Source organism: Chlamydotis macqueenii, chromosome 2 (assembly GCF_036417535.1).
Source record: "Chlamydotis macqueenii isolate bChlMac1 chromosome 2, bChlMac1.mat, whole genome shotgun sequence".
NCBI classification, from domain to species: Eukaryota; Metazoa; Chordata; class Aves; order Otidiformes; family Otididae; genus Chlamydotis; species Chlamydotis macqueenii.
In genome coordinates, this window is record NC_141557.1 from 26,248,819 (window position 1) to 26,262,076 (window position 13,258).

The 13,258-nt window shown below is 43.4% G+C and overlaps 1 protein-coding gene across 3 annotated transcripts in view; it reads left to right on the plus strand.

The window, feature by feature from the left end:
- The window catches only part of DYNC1I1 (dynein cytoplasmic 1 intermediate chain 1), a 193,183-nt gene that overhangs the window by 100,022 nt on the left and 79,903 nt on the right, over positions 1-13,258 (plus strand). For all 3 annotated transcript variants that reach the window (XM_086741518.1, XM_086741520.1, XM_086741519.1), the window contains exon 7: positions 4,965-5,054. In XM_086741518.1, the coding sequence (XP_086597644.1) occupies positions 4,965-5,054 (90 nt within the window). The remainder of the gene's footprint in view (positions 1-4,964; positions 5,055-13,258) is intronic.

Sequence of the window (13,258 nt, forward strand, 5' to 3'; positions counted from 1 at the left end):
GGAGAGGTCATACTTTTTTTATTAGAGCAACTTCTATAGTTGGAAAAAACAGGCCAGCTTTTAGACAGACAAGACCACTTCTGGTCTGGAACAGAAGCAGGAGTGTTCAAAGCTAAGTACAAGCAGAGACAATTGCTCTGGTTTTACTTCATCATATTAAACAATGCACTATGGAGACTGATTGGCCACCTCCTAGAGCCTGGAGAGTCATCAAGCTCTGAGTTAAGAAGGAACGGCATTTGGTTCAGCTATGTCAGTCTGTATTAATCCCACATATGGCTCTGCCAGCTTCATCAGACAAACATCTTTAACCTAAGCATTTAATGATAATTTCCATTGAGGAATTGTTTATTTACAGTAAAAGGCAGGGTGGCCTTACTGGGCAGGACTCTAGGCTGAACTTCTGAAGTCAAGCCTCTGTGCTTCACTCAGCTGCTGGTCTACCGAGTGATCTACAGTGAGTAGATCTATCTGTCAGCTTCTGCATGGTGAAAGGCCTAATAAAACTGGCCTCCTCACAAAGTCCTTTGAGATCTACAAAGGAGAAATGTTACACAGCAGCTAGACACTTCTTCATTACAAGCTCTTTTTAATGTGGTTCCTTTAATAGACATTTTGGTTCTTACTTAGATCTTCTGAGCAGGGTGTAACACTGCTGGTGCTAGTAGCAACTCTGTGTTTGCCAAATGTGACTAGAAGACTCCTACTACTGTGATGTAAGCGGTTAAAAAGTTATTCCTCTAAACTTCCCAATGTCAGATATGCTCTTAAACAGGGAAAGATTATTTTTGTTCAGGAACTACAGAGCTGCCTTCATCTCCCTGGCACATCCAATCTGTAGGCACATGTGGAAACAAATAACCATGTAGATACTCACAGATTGTCCAATAAATATACAATAAATGTTATCTTTTTCACATTAAATTAAAAAACAGGAAAATGAATGCTGAAACATTTTCCATTATTCTGTAATGTGTGTGCATGTACACCGTCAAATTTACGAATGCATAACCGTACTTAGGCACAATAGCAAATTTATGTATATGAACATGTGTAAATACACACACATTGGCATTAAATAGTGCACAATATAAAAAAAAATACGGCAAATAAACATTCCGGTTGCAAAGCGAGGCAACATTGGATATTCCAGAATGCAAGTTTCCTGGGCACCCTTAATTAGCCCTTTTGAATATGTATGATGATGTAGTTTTAATTACATGCTAACATGTAGGGTTTTTTCCTTAACCTATTCTTGTTTCAGCCAGTCAATGAGGAGTCAGTTTTTTAATCCTTCTGTTTTTTATCTTCTTCCGTTCGGTGCTCTAGCCTCAGATCTCATGTTAATGCACGTGGTCCAAGTGTTACACTGAACGCAGGAAACATTAATCCCCTTCCAAGCTTTTGTTTCTCTGTGCTCCCATGACAGTATCTTAATATGCCCCAAATCCTGATGAACATATCTCTGCTGCACATCTGTGCAGGGTGAGAATGCCATTATCTTCACAATATTATTGCCGTCATGCGTCAGCTCTGAAGCACAGGGAGGGAAAGGGCAAAAATGTCAGACTGACAACTTTCAATGAAAGCTGAAAGTGAGAGGTGCGGGAGCTTTCGCATGCGTAGCATTTCCCTAGCACTTTCTCCACTCAAAGCACAAGCCCAGTTGACTTCAGGTCTCAGCACTTCTGTCTCTCAGGCCCCAGGTGTCTCTTGTTGAGCACCCAGAAAATGAGGCCAAGCACTCAAGAGGGAGGAAATTCCAGAATGATGTCATCATGCCTACACGTGGCGAGGGGGAAGGAGCTAATCGTGCCCAGGCAATCCAAAATCTGGCATTTGCTAACATTTTAGCATTTGGCTCGCAACCGCATGGTTCTTTTAGCTGAGTTTCTCTCTGTATGTGTATACATTTCTCTGTAAATAAATAAGGACATCTGAACTGTGTCTAACCTGCTAAAAACTCTTACACTGCCTTCCCAGTAAAACTAATTTATTGATATGTGTGCCCTTGGAAAAAAAGGCATGGTGTGTGTTGTAATAACCTTTACTTATTTTTCCTGCTGCAATTAAATCTAGAGAAATCTAGGGAAACTTGGTTTTTGATTGTTCCCAGAAGAGGAAGGAAGGGAAGTAAAGAAGAGCTACCTTAATAGCTGCTGAAGTATCAGTACACCCGCCTTGTTCCAGCTGTGCCTCAGCCTTTCATCCCTTCTCTGCTTTAGAAGCAGGAATAGACAATAGGCAAACAATTTGGTACCCAAAATCCAAGGGATCAAGGACTTCTAGGGAACAGGGGTAAATTTGCTGCACTTCAGTCTGAAAACCTGCTACTAAATCTCAAGTTCTACATTTACTACACCATCCCTATCCATTACCAAATTACAAGCGAGGCATTAAAAAGCATAGTATACTGCCTTAAAAGTCCCAATATTTTCAATTAAGTACTGTTTTATTTTTGGTTTGCTTCCTGCAAGTTTTCTCAAACCATTCCCCTTTTGAAACTTCCCTGCAGAGGCAGACAGCTTGGAAACAGGTTAAAAATGGAAACTGAAATCCATATGTAAACAGCTGGCTCCAAGACCTGGTGCTCTAGGGAATGAAAACTTGTAATGCAAGACTCACAGCACTCCTGTGGGAGTTGGCTTCATTAGGTATCTGCCATAAGTGTGTCTGTGTGCATATATCTGTACACCACTGTGATCCTATCTGTGTGTGCATACGTACCTGAGGTTGGCAGAGTATTCACTCCCTGCTGTGCCGGTCACTCCTCTCTCTCCCCGCACTTCTCATCTGTTCTTTGAAACTGAGAGTGCCTTTCTCTTCCATACATCCCCGCCTCTGCTAGCACTACAGACCGATGGCAGAAGGACATTTTTTGAAGCCCTCTTATGTGTGTACAGCAGGTGAGCTTTTCCCACTGCTGACTGTGTTGGATGTTATCTGTCTTTCAGCCAGTGGACACGGCAATGTGTTTACCATGGTGAGCTGAAATGCCCTGGCTTACTCTCAAAAAGCTCTTCCCTGTAGCTCTTATATACAGGGTACCTAGGGAAATGTAATTGCCAAGGGAGGCATCAGAGGGAGGCGTCATGAGAACCCTACCTTCACCCCACTCTGAGTGGCTGTTTCCTCTCACAGTCTGAAAAATCCCTGACAAAGGGGTGGCATTCGTTAGTAGTGCTTTTAGTTCTGGAAATGCCTCCCCATCCATTCTGGATTCCTCCTCCCTTCCCAGCCTGGGAAGCACGTGGTTATCCCTCATCCCTGATGGCTGGGGAGCCAAGCTTTCCCTTTTCTCCCCGCTGCAGTCGCTAGTGGTAGGGGGAGCGATGGCAGATCATAGGCCAAGATTTCTTCTTTTTCCCAAGAGGGAAAATGGTATCTGTCCATGCTGAGACACTTCCTGACAGAGGTAAGCCATGCTCTTCAGCCAAGATGTCAGCTAGCAACATGCACTCCGTGGGCATCTGGGGTGAGAAGTCCTAGGGTAGGCAAAGTGGTGGGAATAGTACATTGCCTATTACGTTATTGAAAACAAAATACAGCTGCGTGTTACTGTTGGCTGAATGCAACCTGTCAGCACCAACATCTCCCCAAGAAGCCAGGACTGATTGCAGCCAGCCTTTGCAGGAAAAGGTGCCGGTAGCCAAGCAGTTGGAGAAGCATGACATGTTGCCCCCTGCCCACTTCCAGGCCATATTAACATGGCAGTGTTAGAGCAGAAAGTGTGCCTGGAGAAGCGTCACGTCATGAGGAACCATGTGGTGACAGGCAGATTGCTCATAAATCCCCAAAGGAACTGCAGCGGTTTTACTGACGGCTAAATGCTCCAGGGCTGGGAGAACATGTGTTCTCTCATGTGATGGACTGACCAAGGGCACCAGTGGTGCTTGCTATGCCTTGATGGTATGTCAAGCTCCAGAAAAATTCTTCCATAGCCCAAAGATTTGCTCATCCTAATTGTGAATTACTGTAACTCACCCTTTTAGGACCAGGTCTATTTTCAGTCTTCATAATTCACTGAATCTAGAAGGGTGAGCGTCTCTACCCTCTCCTGAGTGTGAGCAGGTTGGGTGCTGGCCCTGGGCACTGGAGAAGAATCACGTTGCTGTAGCTGGGAAGAAGTAATGAGGGTTAGGTAGGCTTTGAGCCATTTTGGTGCATCGCTGTTTTCCCAGCTCTGCTGTATTATGTTTTGATGTGGACAATCAGAACCCTTGTAACTTCAGACAGACATCAAGGAAAGGAATGAATGTTTTGCCCTCCTGAATAAAATGAGAACATGTGAATGTGGGGAGAGAGGGGAACGGAGAGTGGCATTCCCATAGGTCAGGAAAGGTCATTAAAACATCTGGCAGTAGTAACTGACATGTGTCAAATTTTAGTGTTCATTAAATTCGTATTAATGCAAGAATGGTTCTTAAGCTCCAAATGCCACTTTTGGTTGCTGTGTTCCCCTAGTTGATGGTGATGAATTTTCAGAACTGTACCATGCTTGTTTGCTTGCTAGTGGCATCTGACCTGAGGTCAGATTTCTATTTAACCCTTTCCTGTAGGTCAAAAGACAAATTAATCTGTTGAGAATTGAATTGGAAATGAGATATCTGGATAGCAGGTGTCCCAGCTGTGGAATAGCTGCCAGGCCAAAACATGTTTGCATCTGTTCTTATGCCATCCAAGAAGTCATCTCCGAGGTCAGGGACATATTCAGCCGACATCTGAGATGGGAAGTTGCCACAGGGAGCACAAGTGGCAGGTGCCCTATGTTAGCAGATTATCTTGCAGTCTGGGGGGAAACGTCTGAGAGTGTGTCACTCCGAGTGTAAATGTAGACGTTTCCATTTATTGTGCACTTTGGTTTACCAGTATTTACTACCAGTTTATAATCATAAAGAAGAGACACAATTTCCATTCCCCCATAAAGAGGAGAATCTCACAAACCTTTTTGTTCCTTTTTTTAGAGGATGAAGATGATGAAGAGATGGTGGAGCCAAAAGCACAGGATGACTTGGAGACGGAAAATCAAGACCAGAAGCAGGAAGTGAAAGAAGGTACTTGAAAAAATGAAAAGGATTTTGTTACAGCTTTAAAGGACTGAATCCTCCAAGTAGTTATTCTCATAGGTAGTTTCTATTATTGAGAACACTGCAAAATCAAAACAGTTACCAGTTTTATTGATTCAGAACCACGAGTGGCATAAAAGCAGTGAATTGTATCCCAGCGACCCAGCTGGTAGATCTGAGAAGCCTGTGAAAGGCATAAGACTTTGGCTGTTTAGAAGCATCAACACATCCTCATAATTTGGGAACAAAATAGAGGTTCTTGGATTCCAGGACTGGTGCTTACTTGTCCTCTGTCTCAAATAGCCTGCTCACATGAAAGATTTAAAACATGAATGCCAGGCATTCCAGCGGCTCCATAAAGTTGGTTGTTCTTCAGAGGTACTTGGAGTCCGTAACTGTGTGCCTGCTTGAAGGGGCAAACTTAAACCTAGTGGTGGTCAGGAATCCTCCAGCAGAAAACCGTTTCACTGGAAAATGCTGACTGACAAAATAAAAATTTTTTGTAGGAACTGACCCCAGGGAATTTAAGATCACAGCTGAAGCCAGGCAGGTCCAGCCCTTCTATCAATTTCTCTGGACTGAGACACTCTCCAGGGTTACAAGAGACAAAAATTCAGGTTACTACTATTTTCTGGTGCAGACAAGAGACTCGTGTCGAAGTGATGCATGTCAGCACTGGACACAGTAGATATACTGGATGTCTCTTGTTTGCTTCTCTTGGTCCCCTTCTAGCTTTCGTACTTAGAAAAGGGATGTGAAATTTGGTCTTTCTCATCTGGGAATTTACTAGACTGGTGTGTCACCCTGAACAGTCAACGTGTGGAGTGGGGGGAAAAGAGCTGAAATATCAGCAGCTCCAGTGTAACAGGAAATTAATTTCTTCTCCAGCACTTCTTAGACCCTCTTGAAAGGTACCTAACTTTCTCGGTTAGGACCTGAGTCACTTTGTGCTATCGTGATCATTATGAGGATGATTCTGTGACCTTGGCTTTGTTTTTCACAAGATAATCTCACTATGGGAAAAATATGGAGTCATTTTGCAGAGAAGCCTGTGAAATTGTTAACTGTAAATACTGCAGTGGATGGTCCTTTCTCATGCAGGGGAGCCTGGCATGATTTACGTCAGTATCCAAAAAACCTGAGTCTGGTATATAGTGCCCACATTCTCTCTCCTCACACACTGAAGTGAGTTGCAGTACCAACCATGCTGTTTTGATTATAAATTGATCTTTCTTCCCTCTTAAGACCATGCTAGAAATCACCATGCCATAAATCCAACAGTGTCCATTGCTCATTAGGTCCTTGTAGAAACATGGAGTGGGGAACTCACTCCTCCTGCTCCTCATCCTTCTGCTTCTCCCACTGCCCTCACCCACCACTGCCATGGGCAGAGGGGAGCAGTGGTGACAGCAAGAACAGGAGTCACACAAGCATCTGCAAAGGCAGAACTGAAGACATGAACAAGAAATATGGCAACACAGGAAAGCTTACTTTTTCCTGAGAATTACCCTTCCTCCCAAAACTGTGGGGTCAACTCACATATGGGCTCTAGCAGTCACTGGACCTAACACAGTATCTCTTTTACTGATGACAACAGGAAGACATAAAAATCAATATCACTTCACTGAGTGCATAAGCACTGTCCTGAGTTGCTGAATGCCTCTCTAGTATTCAGTTTACAGCTGATCCCACCCTCATTTATTTCCACATAAAAGTAACACTAGCGCTTATACCTGGGGAGAAAGCACAAACTCCTGCATGAAGAGAAGCAGAAAAAATCTGAATACATTCCTGAACTGATTTATTTCACTTTTTTTGTGGGCTTTCAAGTTAGCCTTTTAAGTACCTTGCTGACCAAGCACCACTGCCAACACCTTGTATTCCTTTGTTGTGTTTTGGTCTGGGGGCAGTGCTTCCCTTCCCTGCCTAGCAGACCCCCCAGGAACAGTAGATCGGCTGGGCTAGTTTAGCACTAGTCTCAGACACAGAGACTGCAGGCTGTAAAAGCAAGGCACAGCTTGTTTTAGCAGAACCGGCTTTGTGAGGTGCTATCACTACACTGGGCTCGAGGACGAAGGAAACATGCTCATTGCCTGACAGAAAGTGAACTTGACCTGCAGTCCATGTTGTGTCAGACAAAATAGTGGCATGCTGATGACTGGCATGAAATGCTGTGAATCAAATGAAGCAGTCGACCCCAAATTGACAGGGAACAGAGTCCCATTTTTTAGCGTTTGGTGTCGTTCTCTCCCTGTTGGCTTTAGCCCTTTCGCCGAAAAAAAATCCCATTTTCCTCTCTGTTGTGCTCACCCTTCTAAAGTTCTGAGCAACATGCAGAGTTTGAAGCCATCATTTCTGTTTCATGGAAGTGATTAAAACCATGTTACAAGTCAAACGGGAGTTTAGAAGAACATTTCCTGTCGGTGCTGCGCTCCGTGTGCCTACTCAGAATTAATAGCTTTTCTGCAAATTAGCACATAATGGGTTAAAAGCATGTTTACGTTGGCATTAAGTACTCAGGCTTCTTTTTCTCTGCAAGGCAAGACAATATTTTGCAAACTTTTTAAAGAATCTCTAATAGATATTATAGTGGCGCCATTCACACTGCTATATAGTAGTTAAGGCTGTGTCAGCACTTCCATTATGAATCCTGTTTTTCAGGGATTTATAACCCAGCCGTAAAAACTTGCTCTGGGCTGAAATTTGGTTTCAGCTCAGGGAGCACATTTTTTAACAGATTAAAAAAAAATCAGCGTGGCCTTTTTTGAGTTATAGGAGTGTAAGAAAAAAAAGCCATGGGAGAGAGAAGGACAGGGAGAGAAAGGCAGACAATTTTTTAATGAGTATAACTCAAAAATAGGTCAGAATGAAAAATAAAGCTTGGATCCAGTCTGTTCAGTCTCCCTCTCCCCAAGCCAACAGGACAGGAGTCCTCTATTTTTATAATGGCATTTTAAGAGGAAATGTGATTTTTTTTTTCTCTGTGGTTTACAGGTAGTCAAATTTAATTCTGCAGACATTTATTGCACGCTTAATTTCCTCATCTTCCCCTCGCACACCCTAGAGTTGCTTTGCAGGGTTTGGTGGGATTATTCAGCAGTCATGGCTGTTTGCAGGGTCTGACCCGAGTTCTGGACCGGTCTCAGCATCACTGTAAGGCACACAGTGCACCTGCAGTAGGGCAGCCTGTCTGGCACAGCATGTCTGGCGGCACTTCAATGCCATGGAGGTGCTAAGCACAGAGGAGCAGCTCGAGCCCCCCAGAGTGCTTCTGGAGTGGGAGGTGAAGACCTGGCTTGTGAACCTTTTGGAGCATATGAAGCCTTGGGATGTCCTTGTGTTTCTTCCAGGGGGCTGCCTGTTGTCACCCATGTCTCAGCGGCATGATCTCTCCATCATTCTTGGATGAGCCAAGTGTGGGATACCTACTGGTGAACTGGGCTGGGCTCTGCTTGTTCCCAGCCTCTTCTGACCACGTAAACAATAGACTGGTCCCAAACTGTGGCATCAAGTGGGTTGGGGCTTTCCACCACCAGAGAGCTCTGGAGCTTCACCTAAGGCACCTCTTTGTGTCAGCAGAAACCACATGAACAGTGGGACAGGCTGGGTCTTGAAAGTGGGCCTCAACCTGCATTAGTCTGAAGCCCTGGGTATATCCACAGAACCTTACATGAAAGGCTGTGATGGGGGAGGCTGGCATCTGCCGCTTCAAAGACCTGCTGTGCCCCTTTCTTGCCCTGGCCCTGTGCATGGAGCTCAGGTGTAATAGAATCATAGAGTAGTTTGGGTTGGAAGGGACCTTTAAAGTCCATCTAGTCCACCCCCCCTGCAAGGAACAGGGACATCTCCAACCAGATCAGGTTGCTCAGAACCCCGTACAACCTGGCCTTGAACGTTTCCAGGGATGGGGCACCCACCACCATTCTGGGCAACCTGTTCCAGTGTTCCACCCCCCTCATTGTAAAAAAATTTTCCTGATGTATAGTCTGAATCTACCTCCCTGTATTTTAAAACCATTACCCCTTGTCCTATCAGAGCAGGCCCTGCTGAAGAGTTTCTCCCCATCTTTCCTGTAAGTCCCCTTACAGGAAAGGCTGCTAGAAGGCTGCAGTGTGGGAGATGGTTTAGCTCTTGACAGCTCCAGTATCAGCATCGGCAAAGCAGGACCGGTTGCAGTAAGGTTTGTAATAGCCTGTAACGCCACGGTTTCACTGCCACCGACACCAGAGTGAGCTGGAGCTCAGGTGTGCCAACCCCTCCTGGTAGCCCAGCTCAGACATGCTCAGGGATGGTGCTCAGCACAGCCCCTGGAGAAGCACGATCAATGGGAACAGCCCTGCCTGGTACAGATTACAATTTAAGCGTCTGGACCCTGCTACTCCAGAAAAAAAAATCCCTAAATGCACCTTAAAATCTCTTTCATATGTTCAGCAATTATGCCATGCAGGGGCTTGCATTTTAAACACAACACAACCAAGGTATGACATATATCAAACCATCATACGGCACATACCAAACGTGGATATGGCATATATCCATCCTGACATGAACGTGAGAAGCATAAGAAAAACAAGAGGATCGCAGGCTATCGGCAGGCAAGGAGTAAAAGCTGCTGAGAGCTGCTTAGCACCTTGCAGTTCTCACGTTGTACGTTTCTACCGTCCTCGGTCGTCAGCACATCTAAAGTTTACATGGGTTTAAATAAATGCTGAAAGAAATAATACAGCTCTTAAAAGGGTTTTACTAATCCTCTTCTGCCTCTCGTTATATCTCTGGGCTCACAACAAGGCTACTTCCTCCTTTACTGTTTTTATGAGTTCGTCCTTTCCTTCATTCACTTACTCCTTTTGTTCTTTTTTCTTTTTTTTTTTGCCTTTAATGGACTTCATTTCTCTTGTCAGGTTCTTAAAATTGCTGGGGTTCCAGGAGAATATTTTTTATATTCTATTATACTTATTTAAATGTGGATCTTTTCCTGTTCATTTTTTTTTTTAATATATCTTTTTTGCTCCCTTGGGAGAAGACGTGACTCCTGATATTTAAATATTTGTGCATTTGATCCTGCACTCTTATCACAACTATTTATATTATATTTACTACACAGCTGCTCCTGCCAGATAAGAACAAGTCTGCAGCATTTTTTATCTTAGTTCCTAAAGATCCAAGGAAATGTTTTAATATAAATTTTTTTTTTTGTTCTGTTTTGTCCAAAGAAATTGGTGGACAAAGGATCTGATGTGAAATATGGTATTTCTGGGGATTATGTTAAATCATGAGAAATAATAAAATGCTCTTATTTTTCATAAATAAGTGTTGAATAAATCAGCTGGTTTTGTGTCACATTCAATTTTTGTTACATATTCTAGACCTTTTTGTTCATGCACAATGCCTTTCATTATGGATATATCTCTCATTTTCTGCCCCTGCGGTGTCCTCTGTGCATATATAGCTGCACAGTGTTTTAATTTTCAATGTAAATTCCATTTTATTTTCTACAGTATTATAGATTAACACGAGTACAGGGCTTCTCTGATACATGTTGTTGACCTCACAGCCCCAGAGCCACCCAGACAGCACTCAGCTTGTGGGTACGCGATCCCATCGGTGGGTCTGGGGACAGACGGGATGCCCAGTGGCCCTGTTAGGCAGGACTCAGTGGCTGCACCATGGGTCCTCCTGCCGTGAGCTGTGTGAGGGTTCAGCTCCTCTGAGTGGGAAGCAGAGCACAGGCTGAACGGTTTGTTTCGAAGGTGCGGTGTAGAAGCAAGAGCCAAGTACGGGTCTTCCTTTGCAGGAGCTTTCATTGCACTCCAGGCAACAAGCACGTAGCTTTTAGCACTGGTAAGCTAAGCATCGCGCTAGGCTTTGTTAGATGCGGAAGGTTAGATGTGGTTTGTTTGGTTTTTATGCCAGGGAGAACAGATACTTGAAGGCAAATGCTGTATTCTTACAGGGAATTTCTGAAGATATTGTCACACCACATAGGTCTCTGTGACAAAACAAAACAAAAAATACTTTGATCAGCTACTTAACATTTCTCAGAGTTTTCCTTGAAGAGATCCTGTGTCTCTTGAAAGCTGAGATCAAAGTAACTGTAAGCTCCCAGATAGGAAGAAAAATTGCAGAAAATTACATAGATTCTTTTTATTTTATTTGAGGTAATGGACAGATAGGGAGAAGGAACAAGGGGAAAATGGAAGTGGCTCTGAAAGATAAATGGTTAGAAAATCTTCATATTTGAAAGAACTGGCCTGTCTGTTTTGGGTTTTTTGTTTTTTTTTTTGCTTATACTTCATGTATTTGCAGTAGTTATAGCAATGTTTTACACTGGAAAAAGTAATGATGTTAGCATTCTTGTAAGAAGAGATTGCCTCAAATAAAACTTCAGAGGCAGCCAAATGAAAGAAGAAAATAAGGTTAAAATATGAAGCTTAATATCGCCGGGGGGCATCTGGTGTGTCAGTCAGATGAATGAGGTAGGCTGATTTATGCCCTACAAACTGTAGCCAAGGTGTTCCTGATGCTGAAGAGGGTTTAATAGACTGCTGGCCTCCCACAGATCACTGCTAACTGCAAGGGAGATTTTGCTGAGGTAGAACTGCAATCATGTGTGTCTCCATTGCTTGTGAACACTCCACGGCTCCCAAGCTGTTTATTTTTTGCCTTTTTCCCTTTCTCTTGATTTTTGGTTGTATTTTTTTGCAGTTACAATCGGCAAATGGCCAAGTAATAAATTTATATTTCCAAGCTGTAGAGAGGATTTGATTTAGCAAATAATTTTTACCATTTGGAGCGGTTTAAAATTAGTTTTCCAGTTGCCTTTGCAGTTATTTTCTCCCCTTTTATGCAGTTTTGCTGCATTGTCATGCTTGTTGTCTTTGATTCTCGGAAAGCAATGCTTTAGTGGTGACAGTGGGATATTGCCTCATTACAGGCTTCCTTGCCAGATGAGTTCCCTTAGTGCCAATTACTATTCAGCAGTGGATGCTGCAATAGGTCAACCTGTACTTTTTGCTAGTCATTCTTTTTTTTTCACATGCATTGCTTCTGTCTAAAGCACTTAGAGGCAAATTGTGCTCCTGCCTTGGTAATTGTTGCTCTGCTACTCAGGGGGACCATGTGGGGGGACGTAGATATTCTCTGGATATGTGGAGCTCCACGGGGACCACTGACCGGGTGGCAGAAAGCATAAGGCCAAGGCCATAGGACATCGTAAAAGGCTAAAGTTTCTAACTTCCTAGCTGCTTTGTCTCCTGCAGGTCAAATTGCTTCTCCACATTTTCCATTTTTCCTACCCTCTATATTTAGCCCAGGTGTAGTACAGAGATTTTGTCTTCCAGAGCTAACGCTTTGACCAGTTGAGGCAAACCGAAGCGTGGTGATAACAGCCTCTCCCAACAACAGGGAGTGCTCTGAAAGCAAGTACGCTGAAAACTGGGGGAGCTGAGGACTACAGTAATGCTGACTATGTCACTGCTCCTGCCTGCTGTTGGGCTTTTCAATCCATCCTTGCCTCGGGGCTGGTCGTGGCATCGTACTTGGGCACCAGAGCTCACAAATCCAGTGTGAAACATGGGAAAATCAGATGGCGAGCAAGGGCTACATCTCCCTGATCGCTGGAAGTAGCTGTGTGGCATGGCACAGCAACTGGAAAATAATTTCCAATGGCAACTTTAAGCTGTGTCACTCATTTAATTAAACATTAAGATATGGATGACAAGGCTTAGAGTTAAATGTTGATATATACTGGGTGTTCTCTGAGGCACTGTGCTGAATTATCTTTTTTTGTCTGCTGGTGTTTTAACCCAGTATGGCCTAGGGAAACTGCAAGTTCATTTTCACAGTTAAACACCTCAAATCTGTAGTGTGAAGCCAAATACAGGAGAATGGAGACCTCTGATCAACAGTTAAACTCTAAGTATGACTCTCTGTAGTTTTGCAATAAATCTGTTTATGATATGTTGTTTGTGTACCTAATTACAAATTTGGAACAAAATTCTCTGGTATCAATTCCTGTGATGTCAACGGAGGTTTTCATGCTGGGAATTTAAGCTAGTTGAAAGATTGCTTTGGTGTAACTGAAGGTACTAACGGCATTTTTTTAAATACAAGTAATACTGAAATATAACTAAAATGATGTTTTAAAAGCACATGTGGGCAAAGACATAATTGATATACAACATTGCCATGAT